Genomic DNA, 16,074 nt, shown 5'->3' on the forward strand with positions numbered 1-16,074 from the left:
GTGCAAATGGAATGGGCAGGTAAGCGTCAATGTCTTATTATGGGTGATTTCAATTTGCCTCTAAATGATTGGAGTAAATGGGAAGGAAACTCGACATGGGGAACAAAATTTTTAAATCAACTAGATGACTGTTATTTGTATCAACATATCAGGGAAAGTACTAGAGAAAAGAATATCATAGACCTTATCATCACACATGAATCAGATGACATAACAGGGCTGACAGTAGAGGAACCAGTAGCAGGAAGTGATCACGGAGTTCTACGGTGGATGATGATGAGAGGGGTAGCAGTAGTAAAAGGCAAAGGAATGGGTTTTAATTTCAGAAAAGGAAATTACGATGCTTTAAAGTACTCAATGGCTTCTATTAACTGGGTAGATATTGCACAGAATGAATACAATTGAACTGTGGTATGCTTTTAAAACATTAATCACAGTTGCCTTGAATGCATATTTACCATTAAAAAAAAATACAAAACGAGGTTCCAAGTTGGATGAATAGTGAAGTTGCCACATTATTTGAGCAGAAAAAGGTGGCATGGAAAGGTTACAGAGCAATAAAAAGTACTGAAGCCTATAACAGCTACAAGGTGATGTGTAATAGAGCCACAGAAAAGGTTCGACAGGCAAAGGCAGTTTATGAGAAATCACTAGCAAACAGAACAAGGGGGGGGGCGGATAAGGAATTCTTCACATATATAAATGCTATGAAGAGCAGAACAAACCAGATCGGACCTTTACGTAAGGGAAAAGGGATAGTATTAAATACACCAGCTGCTGTTGCAGATGAACTCAGTTATTTTGCATCGACATTTACAAATGAAAAACCTCTTGTGGCAATGGGAAATTTTGGGAGCAAAGTTGAAAAATATGTAATTAATGATATTGAAATTTCGCAAGATTATTTAATGAAAAAACTTTGGAGCCTACAGGCCAGTAAGGCTCCTGGAGTTGATGGAATATACCCTATAATCTTAAAGGAGGCGGCAATGAGTGCATTGAACCATTGAGGCTAATTATGTGAGCATCACTAGACTCTGGGGACATTCCGTTGGATTGGAAAAGTGCCAATGTATCATTGGCACTTTTCCAAGCCAATGGAATCTCCCCAGATTAAGGGTGGCTCTAAGAGTGAAGTGGGAAATTATCCCACTTCACTCTTATATTTCAGTGGTAGGGAAAATCATGGAGGCAATGATCAAGGATGGAATTCAGGATCATTTGAATAGAATTGAAATTCTCAAGGGTACTCAGCACGGTTTTGTAAAAGGAAAATCACGTTTAACAAATCTGGTTTGCTATTTTGAAAGGGTCACTCATGAGCTGGATTTAGGGAATAATTTCAACATTGTTTATTTAGATTTCAGCAAAGCTTTTGACTCAGTCCCACATGAGCGGTTGCTTTATAAGCTGGAACGGGTTGGAATCGCTGGGAAAATCCTTAGATTGGATGGCTTCAGAGCAGGAGGCAGAGGGTTGTGATAAATAGCTATTCCTCAGATTGGGTTGATGTAAGAAGTGGAATTCCCCAAGGATCAGTATTAGGAGCACTATTGTTTTTAATTTTCATAAACGACATTGATGAAGCGATAGAGGGCGTGATGTCTAAATTTGCAGATGATGTTAAAATTGGTAGAGTAGTTAATGATCACTGTCAAGCCAAGCTTCTTCAGAGAGACCTAGATAGACTTCAGGAATGGTCAGAAAAATGGCAGCTATGCTTTAATCCAACAAAGTGTAAGGTATTACACCTGGGAAACAGTAATCCAAAAATAACTTATTCACTTGGTGGAGTTCAACTAAACCCAGTACTGGAGGAAAGGGACTTGGATGTTACAATACTGTCAGACATGAAATTCTCTGAGCTTTGTAAACAGGTTTGCTTTAATCCAACAACACCTATGCTTTAATCCAACAAAGTGTAAGGTATTACACCTGGGAAACAGTAATCCCAAAATAACTTATTCACTTGGTGGAGTTCAACTAAACCCAGTACTGGAGGAAAGGGACTTGGATGTTACAATATGGTCAGACATGAAATTCTCTGAGCATTGTAAACAGGTTGCAAAGAAGGCCCATGGTGTCCTATCGATGATCTATCGAACTTTTGAAAGTAGAGATAGGGATGTGATAATCGCATTATATAAGGCTTATGTTAGACCACACTTGGAATACTGTGTTCAGTTATGGGGATCGCACCTAAAGAAAGACATAGAGCTTCTTGAAAGGGTGCAAAGACAGGTAACTCGCCTGGTGAGATCGGCAAAAGGGCGTCCTTATGAAGAAAGACTTCGAATATGTGGGCTGTAGAGTTTGGAAACTAGACACCTTAGAGGAGATTTGATTGAGGTGTTTAAGGCTCTGAGAGGCATCAGTAAAATAAATGAGGACGAAATTTTCAAGATAAATGATGCTAGAACTAGGGGACATAAGTTATGGGGGGAAATGTTTAGTTGGACTGCAGGAAGTTTTATTTTAGCCAGCAAGTTATAAATTACTGGAATAAGTTGCCTACATGGGTGGTAGAGGCTGACAGTTAGGGGAATTTCAAAGGTCATCTGGATAGTACCTTTGGGTGAGGGGAAACGCATAGGATGATAGGTTTAATTTCGTTTTCTTTTATTAATTAATTTTTTATCATTGTTTTATCCATTTTTTTTTTTTTTTTTTTTTTTGCTGGTGCAGCATAAGCCATAGGCTTTCTTGCACCATGCAGCCATTACTAATACTAATAAGCATCAACTGGTACTACAAGTGATGTGCTGTTACACATTTAAATATTCAAAAAAAGCACCCAGGTTCTGTAATATATATAGACAGTCTACCATTCTTAAGTAGCCAATATATGAGTGACATTAAACTAAAGACACAGGAAATTAACTGTTTATAGACAACATAGGCTGTAACCTGGGAAACAAAGCGATTTTGGATATTTTTATGTAAGCTTCTTTCATTGTTTTCTGGTTCCAAATCAATCTTGCAAGTATGGCTTGCAAGATTAGTGTACCAACCATGTGTTGGTACACTTTTTTTTTTTTTTTTTTTGATTGTGTTGAAGTTAGCTTGTGTGTATATACAATACATTTTGAGATTTGTTCTGATTTACAGTTCATCCCAAAAGTAAATGTTCACTTTCAGCTACAAATTTCAGACTTACTTTCAACCATTATTTATGAATTTTTGGGATGTTGACAATTTTTTGATTTATTATTTCTTAGCATTAAATTACAGCACACTGAATGCACTCTCTCAAATACAGGTTGAAGCAAATGCATTAAACACTTAGTATAATGGGTTCCTGAAATACAGATTTGTCATTCATGATATAGTGGTCCCCTCGGTACTTATTTTCTTCACAAACTGATGTAGGTATGTTAGATTGTGAAGAAAAGTATTTTAGAGTAGAAATATATATATATATATATTACATTATTTATTAAACTGAATACCGAAGGTAACTATACAGCTGATGAAATTTAATAAGAATTTGGAATATAAGTATTAGGGGTGAAAAAAATATAACCTATGAGGCCATAGAGCCAAGTATTTTGGTAACCTAAGTTAGATTTCATTGTTGTGCATAAATTGATTTCATAAATAAACACATAGATTATAATACAATAGTAAAATTAAAATGATGTACAAATTGATTATTGGATACATTTAATGGAACATTAACTTCACCCAACAATATTCCATCAATAATTGACTGAGGCTATCTGTTTCTGTTTGCCATTTTCCAGTTTGTCTAGGTTCAAAGATATTGAGAATATATTTTCAGTAAAGTTTCTATACTCTAATATAATAATGCAATATACGTTAAATTTAGATGCAAACTGGCAGAATAGCTGCTAGCCCGACAGATAGCAGTGAAAATTAATAATAAAAATAATGGAAGTGAATCAAGAATAATAATAAAAGTGAGTACCAACTATTAATTGTGTAATTTATTTATGTAGTGAAAAGGAAAGGCTTATGCCAAAATGAAGGTGAGGAGGAATAAGGATAGCAGTAGACTTCAATCTCCCTCAAATTGCTCTAATAGATTGAGGTTTAAAAATTGAGTTAGCAAGCTGAAAGCAAAAGTATAGAAACAGCATATTATATAGATGCTTTGGATTTACCGGGAGCGCAACTGCCCAACCTTATAGTAAAGATCCTGATTTTATAATATGTAATGATATTTGAATTTAATTGAAGAAATTTTAGAATACCCAATGTACCTTTTATAAATCCAATAATGAATAGATAATTACTGGATATAATCGAAGCTTTATGAATAAGATAAAAATAATAAATATAAAATTCTTGATATAATAGAAGTTTTATGAATAAGATAAAAATAATACTGAACTTTTTTTTTTTTTTTTTGGAAATAAGAATAAATTAGCATTAACTGAAATAGCAGATCAAATAGAAAATCAAAATTAGTTTTCTGTAAAGATATGAAATAAATAGAAAATGAACAATACCTGCTTGCTGTGAACAACAGCTAAAAGGATTTATATATGATGACGAATGGCCGCAGCACCCTCTTGCTTTTGGTTATTTTGTGACGAATTAAATATTTAATTTAATTAAATTAAAAAAGGTGGAAAAATGAAATAACTAAACTATCTACGATGTTAGAAAAGGCAGAAAATAGTAGAACTAGAAATTAAAATTGAAAACCAAAATAAATAAATTGTGCAAATATAAAAAAATGCAGTAAGACAATGAAAGATAGTAGCACCCTCTTATTTTTGGTTACTTTAAGACCAAATTAAATAAATAGACAATTGCTTCCATGGAAGATAATGATAGAAAATTGCTGGAATTGGTATAAAATGAAAATAGTTATAAACTGTGTAAAAACTGAGTAATAGGTATAAAATGTGTAAAAATTGAAGCTAGTTAAATAACTGAAAGTGTTGGAAAATTACTGCGAATAGGTAGATTTCAGAAAACAGCTGTTATTTTTTTAACTCACTTTAAAAGAAATTAGTTGGTACCCTAATATGATTGAATAATGCTTAATCATTCAAACATTTAAATTAATTACTACCCCTAAAACAAATATAGGTACAACCTTTCTACAGTTTAAGCTAGAGCTTAATAATAGACACTTCCCTTGGAGCACAATATTCTCCAAGGGAAGTGTCTATTATTTACCTATGTACAAGCTCTCAGAATAACCTTGGCAAGAACAAAGAGAATAAATATGACTCATGTTTTTTTTTTTGTTTTTTTTTATGTACTTCAGCTATAACTAATTTAGGGTTAATATTTCTATGCCATTTATTAATTGCAATAATTATAGCCCTGTTAAGATATTTTGTTATGAACCTTTCTGGAAATTCATTCCTAATCAGTTTGGCTTTTAATTCTATTAGTGATTCTATAATACTTTTGATATTACTTATTTTTATTAATCTAAAACTCTGAAATAATATTACTGTGAATCCTTTTTGCGATATTGGAATGCCAGTGGTTTTCAACCGGGGTGCTGCAACAAAATTCCAGGGGTGCCACGTAATTTGGGTTTAAGTTACTTAAACTTATTGTTTTTTAATTTGTTTATTTTAATTGATGTTTACTTAGTACCTCTATATAAAGAATAAAATTATATACTGCATATATATAATTTGTATTATGAAATGTAATTTTTATAATTATATTATTTACACTGGTAATAAATATCATATAACATATTTTTTAAATGTTTTATATATATATATATATATATATATATATATATATATATATCCAATATTTTAAATTAAATAAAACATAAGCCAGTAGTATGGCAAAAACTGTAGAGCGAAAATTAACATAAAAATAACCCAAATAAACAATCAAACATAAAGAAAGAATAGATATAAATAGTAGCCCAGAAACCCTAGTATAATTTCGATCTTTAAATCCAATTAACAAAAACTATACAAAATTTAGGATAATGCCAATTAGTTATTAATTTAGCGGTACCCCCCCGAGAGGTACCAGTTCCTAAAGACGTGAAATATCACCAAAAGAGAGTTAAAGGAACTACCAAACGATAACAAAATCAAAATAAACTGAAATAAAATAAAATAGACTGACCATCATGCCCCATATCGACAGAGGACCACGAGGCCAATAATGGTCATGGAATCGCTGCATTTCAATCGTCATACAAAACATCGCAAAGGCGGAAATATCGAAGAACCAAACCACCCTTCCATTCTCCGATAGATCAACCAATGCAGAGGATTTGCATGGCGGTGGTCCTTATGCAGCGAAAATAAAATATAGAACAGACAGCACTCTAAAGCAGAGCCACACCACTGACATACTGTAAGCTGAATCAGCTTATATTGAAGAAAAAAGGGAAATAGATGGCGGCACAGGCCGCCATCTATTTCCTCGATATGCTAATTTTAAATTAGCATATCGACCCATTACTATTTTAATTTTTTAATATAATTTAACTTTCGTCAACATTTAATATAATTCAATAGTAATGGGTCGATATGCTAATTTAGCAACGCCTGTGCCGCCATCTATTTCCCTTTTTTCTTCAATATAAGCTGATTCAGCTTACAGTATGTCAGTGGTGTGGCTCTGCTTTAGAGTGCTGTCTGTTCTATATTTTATTTTCGCTGCATAAGGACCACCGCCATGCAAATCCTCTGCATTGGTTGATCTATCGGAGAATGGAAGGGTGGTTTGGTTCTTCGATATTTCCGCCTTTGCGATGTTTTGTATGACGATTGAAATGCAGCGATTCCATGACCATTATTGGCCTCGTGGTCCTCTGTCGATATGGGGCATGATGGTCAGTCTATTTTATTTTATTTCAGTTTATTTTGATTTTGTTATCGTTTGGTAGTTCCTTTAACCCTCTTTTGGTGATATTTCACGTCTTTAGGAACTGGTACCTCTCGGGGGGGTACCGCTAAATTAATAACTAATTGGCATTATCCTAAATTTTGTATAGTTTTTGTTAATTGGATTTAAAGATCGAAATTATACTAGGGTTTCTGGGCTACTATTTATATCTATTCTTTCTTTATGTTTGATTGTTTATTTGGGTTATTTTTATGTTAATTTTCGCTCTACAGTTTTTGCCATACTACTGGCTTATGTTTTATTTAATTTAAAATATTGGATGTATTTCAGCTTCATATGGAGGAATTGCATGTCGCTGCCTCTAATGAATGCTTAATTACTTATTCATTTCATTATAATTTAACTTTATTTAATAACATTTAATGATAGTATATATATATATATATATATGGAGAGAGAGAGAGAGAGAGAGAGAGAGAGAGAATTGGATCTAACAGGCAGAAAATTGAGTAGGGGTGTCGTTATTAAAAAAAAAAAAGGTTGAAAACCACTGCATTAAGCTAATAGCTTCAAAGTTGGTCTTTACGTTTATCATATACTTTGGTATACCACTTATTATCAATTTTATAAATATCTATATCTAGATATGGTGCATCTGTAGTGCTATCTTTATTAGTACTTTCCAGTTGTAACTTCTGAGGATACTTCGGTGCGATATCTTAAAGTGGGGTTCACATAATAGTGTAGGTAAAGATTTGCTACTATGCAAGAACTGCATGCCCCCATAGCTATTACTATGTGCTGTTTATATACTTTACTACCATGAAAGATGTAGCAGTTGCATAAACATAAATTTATGATGTTGTCCCAATAATACTGGTCACAAGGTAATATACTATGATATTCATTATAATAGCAGTTAAAGACATATTTCAAGTTTATATGCGATCTACTAGTAAATAAGTTTTTAAATTCAAATGTGTTTATATGGTTGATGTTTTTGGGTGTTATTTAAATAATCTATTACTGGTGTGTTCATAAGAATTTTTGATTCTTCTGCGTTTCTATTGATGATATTGAGCAGAGATTCTAGTTTTTTGTGTGGTAACTTAGCATAACTGGTTCTGCATGATGTAATGAATCTAAAACCTATGGGTGCTTTGTGGAATTTAGGTATCCAGTATACATAAGGAAATTTAGTATCAGGGTTATTTATTTTAACTTTTTGCTCATGGCAAGTAGTTTCTTTGAGATAATGCTACTATTAGATGTCTCAATATTATAGGTGGTACTATTATTCAGTTCATTTAATAAAGTGGAGGTGTAGAATTTTTTGCATATTATACTATAATTATTGGCTGCTTTATCAATGGTGGTAATTATAAACTTAGACTGTAAAATCTAGTAACTGATGCTTGATTAATCTTAAATCAAATATCCTGGCTGGTTTAATACTTTTGAACATATAGTCTATTTGCCTTTCTAAAGTTTCATAAGTAAGTGCAATCCACATTTGGAAGGCCTCCAATGGTGTATTATACTTGTATCCCAGTTTTAAACTAAATTGTATCAAGTCTGTTCTCATTTGATTTTTAATTAGATTTAAGCTATTTTTTGCATCCTAACAGAAACTATTGCTAAATCTCCAGTTATAATATGCTTATGGTGTTCATCTAAAAATGTTAATTATATATATATATATATATATATATAAAATATTTGAAGTTATTTTAATTTTATGAATGTATAGATTTATATGCCTCATTTATCTTTTTTTTTTTTCTTTTTTTTTCTTTCTTTTTTTCTCTCTTTCTCAAATAGTTGATGGTGACATCAGTATATGGGGAGAAGTTGGAGGTGCTTGGGAAAAGGTGCCTCTGGATGACCAAAAAACAGACTGTTGGCCAATTGGTGAAGGCCACGTAGATTCTACTGTGGAGGCAGAGACAGGGAGTGGTACCCCAAACTCCATTTCAGGATCTGTGATATCTAGCTCAAGCTTTTCTGGTGTGCAGGGTACAACCAATTCTGTCATTGCTTCCATAGCTGTAAGCCTCCACAATGCTCACTCAGGAGCTCCAAGCTCTAATGCAAGTCCACTTCAAGCCAGTCAGTGTTCAGGTTCTTCCATGCTGGATGGGTACACCCTGAATCAGGGTATTCCTCAGAACAGCAGCAATAGTCAAAGTGCACAATCTACCCCTACTGACGAGTTGGGGACCACATCTGGTTTCAACAGTCCTGAAATTAAGCCAATTGACTCCTGTGCTATGTGGGGTGTAGATGGTACTATTGGTGACAGACCTCAGGGTACTAATCTATCAATGAACCTAAACCCCATTGGGGCCAAAAGTGCTTCTTCAGATTTACTTGGTCTACAGCAGGCCACTCTTTTACACAATATTCACAAAAGTTCAGTAAAAGAACATCTCCCACCACATCAAGATATGCATTCTAATTTACATACTGGTGATTCTATGGATAGATTTTTAGACTCTTCAGGAACTGCTGTCCATGCCGGAAGTTTAGGAAGAAACTATACAAATTGCAGTGGAAATGGTAATTACTGTAATATTTCATGTAGCAGCGGGGGACATTCCAACAATTCTCAATTGCCACAAAGTGTTTCAGAAACAAATGGATCCCACAACCAAAACATTTCCTATGGTGCTCAGTACAATTCCTCAGACAGTAGGGCCAGTCATATTAATGGCAGTGAAAATAATTTCTGTAATAACCCTTCCTTCCCTGGATGGCAGGGACTGAACAGTTTATCTGCCACCAGTTCCTCAGGTAAGGGATGGAACATTCCAGAGAATGGATCCACAGGGAGAAATTCATATGCTAGCCACTCCTCAAATGGTATGTCTACTAATAGCAGCCTCACTGGTGAAAACATTGAGACTGTAGCACTCAGCTGTCACAACTCCAATGAAAATGATGTTTCTTATTCAGGTTTGATTGGTGCAACTGGAGGATCAGATTATCATCAAGAAGAATCAAATGGAACTAATTACCAAAGGGATGTTAACTCTGGATGGGGATTAACTCCTCCACGTTTAGGTTTATTAGGAGGAGGAGAAAGTTCATTAAACAGTAGCACAGCTGGATGGGGTGGATCACCTCCTTCTGGAGCTGGAACTTCAGGTTGGGGTGGAGGTTCCAGGCAAAATAGTGGTACTACAACAACAGACATGACAACTAGTTCTAGCACAGGTAATTTTCTAATTTTCAGCTTTTATTTATTAAATTTCTTAATGTCTTAAAATGAAGAAATTTACAAAAATGTTGCACTAATTTCTTTATACTTGTGTAATTTCTTTATACTTGTGTTTCTTTATACAATATAACATCAAAAGAAAATTATTTTTCTTTTGTAATCAAGCCAAATTGGAAGAGCAGTTTAATTTTTAATACAGAATATATGAGAGATACAGATTCTTACATTTAGTATTGGCAAATGATGCAAGGAAGTAAGTTTATACAGCATCAGCCAAAAAAATTTCAATGCATTTTTCTGGAAGCAAATTTCTATAGATGTATTCTGCAATAATCCTTCTCAATATAAATTTATCACCCATATGTGTTGCTCAGAAAGAATAAGGATGTCCTCAACAATTAGCTTACTCATCCCAAATCCACGTTTAGGTTTATTAACCTAAAATCCATCAATTAGATCTCCTTGTAGGTGCCTAGTCTTCAATGCTACAGTTTGCAGAACTGAAGCCTTTCATGGCAAGAATACCCCCCCCTTTGTTCCCATCATTAATATTGTTTCTTTTCTTTGTAAAAGTTCCAACAGATTCACATTCTTCCTAAAATGAGGCTTTCAGAATTAAAGAAGAATTCACATTCTTTCTATAATGAGGATTTCAGAATTGAAGCCTTTCATGGTAAGAATACCCAATTTTTCTCCTCATTAATATTGCTGCTTTTCTCTGTACCAGTTCCAACAGATCCTCATTCTTCCTAAAATGAGGCTGTTCAGACTTGTATATAGTTCTAAAGATGTGGCCTTAACATTGCCTTACATGGTAGAATTCCTGTATATAATTGACAAAAACCCAAAAGCTGTCCTAGGCAGCCTGTCTGCACTGCTTAGAGAACTTCATGTCTGACTGCTCAAATACATCCAGGTGTTTTTTGTTATCTATTACCATATACTCCTTTGTTATCTATTACCATATACCCATATATTGGTATGTTATTCTAGAATTATTGCTACCTGCATGTTCAGTACCTTGCTTTTGTTAATGTTATACCACAGTTGGCCCTTGTGAACTCATCTAATCATTCTAAATCTTGTTGCAGTAGTATACCCTGATTACTTATTAACCACATTGACAACTTTTCTATTACCTTCAAACTTAGACATTAAACATGCTATGCTGTCATCAGTATCATTAATAAATATTGAAGAAAACAATGGACCCATCACTGCCCTCTAGACTCTTAACTCCATAATATTAGTTTAAGAAGAGCAGTGCCTAGTGATAACCGTTGTTTTCTCCCACTCACCCATCACTTTATGCATAGTTGGTAGCTTGCCCCTAAACCACATTACCCACCAGCACCTCAGATTCATCACATTTATTAACTCTTGGCATTGAAGAAATTTACAAAAATGTGGGGGTTTGCCTTTCTGACTAACATATCCCATGTAATTGCTACCAGCAGTACTGTCTTCAGGCATTATCCTTCTAATTTTAGCTTCCTCTTCATTTAAAATATTGCTACCATCACTATATTTTTCCAATATCAGAAGATTTTCTTCCCTGGTCCACATACAAGAACTCTTAAGGTGTGCAAGTGTTACTTTGATTTTTATCTTCAGATAAATTCAGTAATATGATACCAAAGGGAAATTATCCCCCCCCCCCCACTAACTAGCAGTTTCTTAAAACCCCTACTTTAATGATATTGGCAAAGATCCTTGCATCCACCACCTTTGTTTGGATGTATTCCATCTCTACAAATCAGATTTCTTCTGCTTACTAGGCTACTAGTAAGTAGAAGAAATAGAGCCATACTGATAATTTTGACCAAAATCCTGCAAAGTCCCTCAAGTATTGAGTTAAATTACATCCTTAGCTTCATCCTCAAGTTCCTCCTGTTATGCTTGGACAGAATTGCAGACACAAATGCAGTGTGATTTATGGCATTATCCCAGACTGGCCTGTATTTATCTAACAGTACATCTCCGTAGCCAAGTGGACAGGAGCAGGAGTGCAGTAGCACATGCTCTTTGAGTAGACCGGGGTTAAAGTCTCTGACTGCTAAATACGGCCGATCTGCCAACCTTCACTGGACCAGTGTGGCAGATTATGGTCAATTTCTCTCAGCATGAATTGTTGAGGAGGCTTCCATCCTGCGGTGGGTTGATAATGGCTGCAGTTTACATTTTTCAGTTAAAGTTTACTTTGGGGAGGGGGAGAAGTCTGCAAACTTTTAGAGAAGCAGGCCACATGAATTTTTGTAATATTTGGCAGGCTGGAGAAAATTTCTAATTACTGAAAACTACGTGCTATGCATAACATTAAATTTATGCAGAGAAACAAATTTTATACCTACCTATATCTACAGATTCAAAAATAAATTGATGGATATGAATTTATAAAATATACCAGTTTGTTTATATTAAATTTTAATTATTACTTATTTATTGTACTAATCACAAAAATACAGTTTAATACAACAAAATTATAATTAAGCCGAAGAATATGGTTGTTGAGTGCAAATAAGTTTCATAATATCGAGTTTTAAAGTACTAGTTCTAATTCTTAGTCACATAAATGCGGGTCAGTTAGATGTGATCATATTTTTGATTTTACCTATTTGATTTTTGAAAACTGCTCACATATACATGTACTTCTGAAAATTGATGTAACCTTTCTTGAAAAATTAATTTTGGGTAATCTGACTCAGATAATGTTGAATAAAATTGAATTAGATTTCCATTCTTAAATATTGTCTTCAGTGCATCATTAGATTGAAGATTTACCAACTCTAATTGTAAGTTATCATTGACAGGTACATCAAACGTATTTTGAAAAAGTTCAAATACCTTTGAATTATTCTTAAAATCAGAAAATCTAGCCGCAAAATTTTCCCAGAACAAACTTAACATTTTGAACAAAATTTTCAGTGGAAAAATTACAACTAGACATATTTTTATATAAATTATTGCAACATCGAAAATGTGAAAAATTATTCCGAAGTAGTTGACTTTTAAATAACTCCAGTTTTGTTTCAAATGCTTTGACATAATACAATTCATTGACAAGTTTGTCTCGTCCTTGTAGTTTCATATTAAGAAAATTCAGGTGTTCACATGTATCTGTTAAAAAGGCTAGGGTTCCACAACCATTTGAGGTCTGATAGTTCTGGAACAGGTTTCAATTTTTCGTTCATAAATAGATCTATTTTGATCTTAAGTTCAAAAAATCGCTTCAACATGATACCGCGATTCAACCATCTTACTTCAGTATGGTACAACAAATCACCGTATTCAACCTCAATAGTTTCAAGAAAATTTTTGAATTGCTGATGATTCAGATCAGTCTTGTGATTAAAATTTACATGACTGACTCTATGTCCAAAAATTTTCCATACAAAGACTGCTGGTGAATTATACGATGAAATTGCATTGGTTTTTTAATATTTTTACTCAAGATATTTATGAAGCTGACCCATGACCCCAATTTTAGTACCGACCATATTTTTACCACCATCCATCGTAACCGCTGATAGCAAATCCCAATTCAATTCAAGGCTGTCAAATGCTTCTGACACTCAAAAATATATTTTTCACCTGTTATATCTTTCAAGCATTTTTTAATGCAACTAGCTCTTCAGTTATTGCAAAATTTTGATTTACACCTTGGATATGAATTAGTAATTGAACTGTATGGCTGGTATCTTCACTGTCATCAGTTGCTATTGAAAAATGTGTGAATTCATGAGCTTTTTCTAATAGTTGATTTTGAACGTCTGCTCCCAAATCTTCAGTTCTTCTTATTACAGTTTGATGAAGATAAACTTACAAATGCAAAATTCTTTACTTTCTCAGGACATATTTCTGCAATTGGCAAACAAATTTGTTTTACAAATTCTCCATCTGTAAAGACCCTTCCTTCTTGCAATGGTTTGGGAGGCTCGAAAACTAGCTCTAGCTGCAGATAAATTTTGATTAGTAAAAGATGATGCAATGTGACTTATGGCCTTATCCTAGACTGGCCTGTATTTATCCAACATATCACTCATTCACTGCACACGAACCCTGAACATCAGGGTTCATGTGCAGGCTGGTTCAGGATCTTGCGTGGTGCCAGGTTTTATTCTGGATCTGGGATTCTTCTATAGTGGAAGCCTAGGGTGACCTTTGCTCCCATACTCTGCCCATCAGCAGATTTTTTATATATTATCATGTTAAAATAAAATATTCTTTGCAAAATAAAAAGGTAGTAAATTTTAAAAAAGTAACCTCTCTATAGCAGACACCACTGGGGCAGAAGAAAGTGTCCACTTTGTTGAGGTCAACAAACATAGTCAGTCTCGATATTTTGGAAAAATTAAGTTCACTGTAACTAGTTACTTAACACATTTGTGTTTCGAGTAACTTTTAATAAATAATGCACAATTAATTTTTAATAAATTAACTGTGTTATTTATTATAAAACCTCATTAACTTTCAGTAAAAAAAAATTTATATAAATTGCTTTGTCTAGAGTATTTTCATTTTGGATAGTTAGATTGCCCACTAGTTTACCTTCCATATTCATTGTTTTTGCTCATAGAATTCTTTTAATGTGTTTAATTCATTGTTTTTAATTAATGTGTTTAATGTAATTCATTAACATTTTTAATTTTGGGTCATGCAGATGGTCATCCTTTTCAAGTTCATCTTCCCTCTTACTCCATAAGTTCTCTGTTGTTCATAAGTTCACTTACAGTGTCCTGTACTTCAATGTTTATGCCTTCCACCACTACATTAGTCTACAGAAACATTCATCGCCAAACCAATGGAGAATTTCCTAGTGTCCACAACAAGCCATTAAGTGCAGACACAGCAGCTGAATCTGCGAAAGTCACCATTACACTTGACTAACATTCAAACAAATCCTGCTTTGTGGTAGCAGTTTTTAATTGTAGAGGGACACACTGCAGTCCATGCTACACTAATCCAGATTATATCTTGTGGTAAATCTATACTTTTGCAAAGTTTTGAACAACTTTTTTCTTCAAGTTTTGAATTCAAGTGTTTAAGAACTGTGTCAATATTTCGCCTTAAAGTTGGCAATTATTCCTTGATCTAGTGGTTGAGAAGTGGATGTGACATCGGGAAGGAAAAACACTATTTCAACATTATTCAGTTTATTGTGTGGTTGAGATGTGGCATTGTCAAGAAATAAAATAACTTTCCTATTCTGGAAAGTCATTGTTTGATTTCTAATGTACATTGAGTTTGCTTAAATCCAAACCTTTTTAAAACAACTTGGTTTCATAGTTTGCCTATAACGAGGTATTTCACGAGTGCCTGTCATGCTTATTCACAAAGTACAGTTAGACGCTCCTTTGCCACTTGACCTCCACCACGTGTTTCCCATCCAAGGCACATTGTTTTATTTGGAACTGTGTGAAAGAAACGATCTGTTTCATCAGTATTCAGTGTTTGAATGTTGATGGCAGCCTTTTTTCCACTCAGAAATGGTTTCCAAATTAACATCAGTAGACTCTACAAATTGCTTTGAAGGAAATGTTGCAATGTTTACAGAACTTAGCTAACCAGACAGATTCTTTTAAAGTCAATGGCATCAATTCTTTAGCAATTTCTAAACCTTTGGTTTGATTTGCAGATGCAGAGATGGGAATGTTTTGAGTGCATTCGTGACTAAACCACTCAAATGTAAATTTATCTACCAAAGTGCCTTTGCCACGAGAAAATGTATGGTACTGCTTTCCATTTTTCTGCCAGTAAGTTTCTTGATTTTTAATAATTGCTGCTGCTGAAGTCTTTCCAATTATGAAATGATCAGTGAACTCCACACTTTCTTTTTCTAGAGTATTCTATCACTTCTACTTTTTCTTTCAAAGTTAACTGTTTTAGAGACATACTGCAGTACAGTACAAGTATGTAACTGTAAATTTTTACCTGGGCCTGGAAGTCTGCACAGAATTTCACAATCATCCAAAATCTGTCCACTTGAAATTTACCACAGTGCTGTAACACCCACACACTTTGAGGAAATAAAACTGACCCTTACTGGA

At 33.9% G+C, this 16,074-nt stretch overlaps 1 protein-coding gene across 4 annotated transcripts in view; it reads left to right on the top strand.

Annotated features, from left to right (window-relative positions):
• Nucleotides 1-16,074, top strand: part of LOC150083194 (protein Gawky-like) — a 295,134-nt gene that overhangs the window by 79,571 nt on the left and 199,489 nt on the right. For all 4 annotated transcript variants that reach the window (XM_090377898.1, XM_090377901.1, XM_090377900.1 and 1 more), the window contains exon 3: nt 8,629-10,023. In XM_090377898.1, coding sequence (XP_090234024.1) covers nt 8,629-10,023 — 1,395 coding nt within the window. The remainder of the gene's footprint in view (nt 1-8,628; nt 10,024-16,074) is intronic.

The sequence above is a fragment of the Mastigoproctus giganteus genome, chromosome 7, assembly GCF_048544385.1.
Source record: "Mastigoproctus giganteus isolate SK-2022 chromosome 7, ASM4854438v1, whole genome shotgun sequence".
NCBI lineage: Eukaryota > Metazoa > Arthropoda > Arachnida > Uropygi > Thelyphonidae > Mastigoproctus > Mastigoproctus giganteus.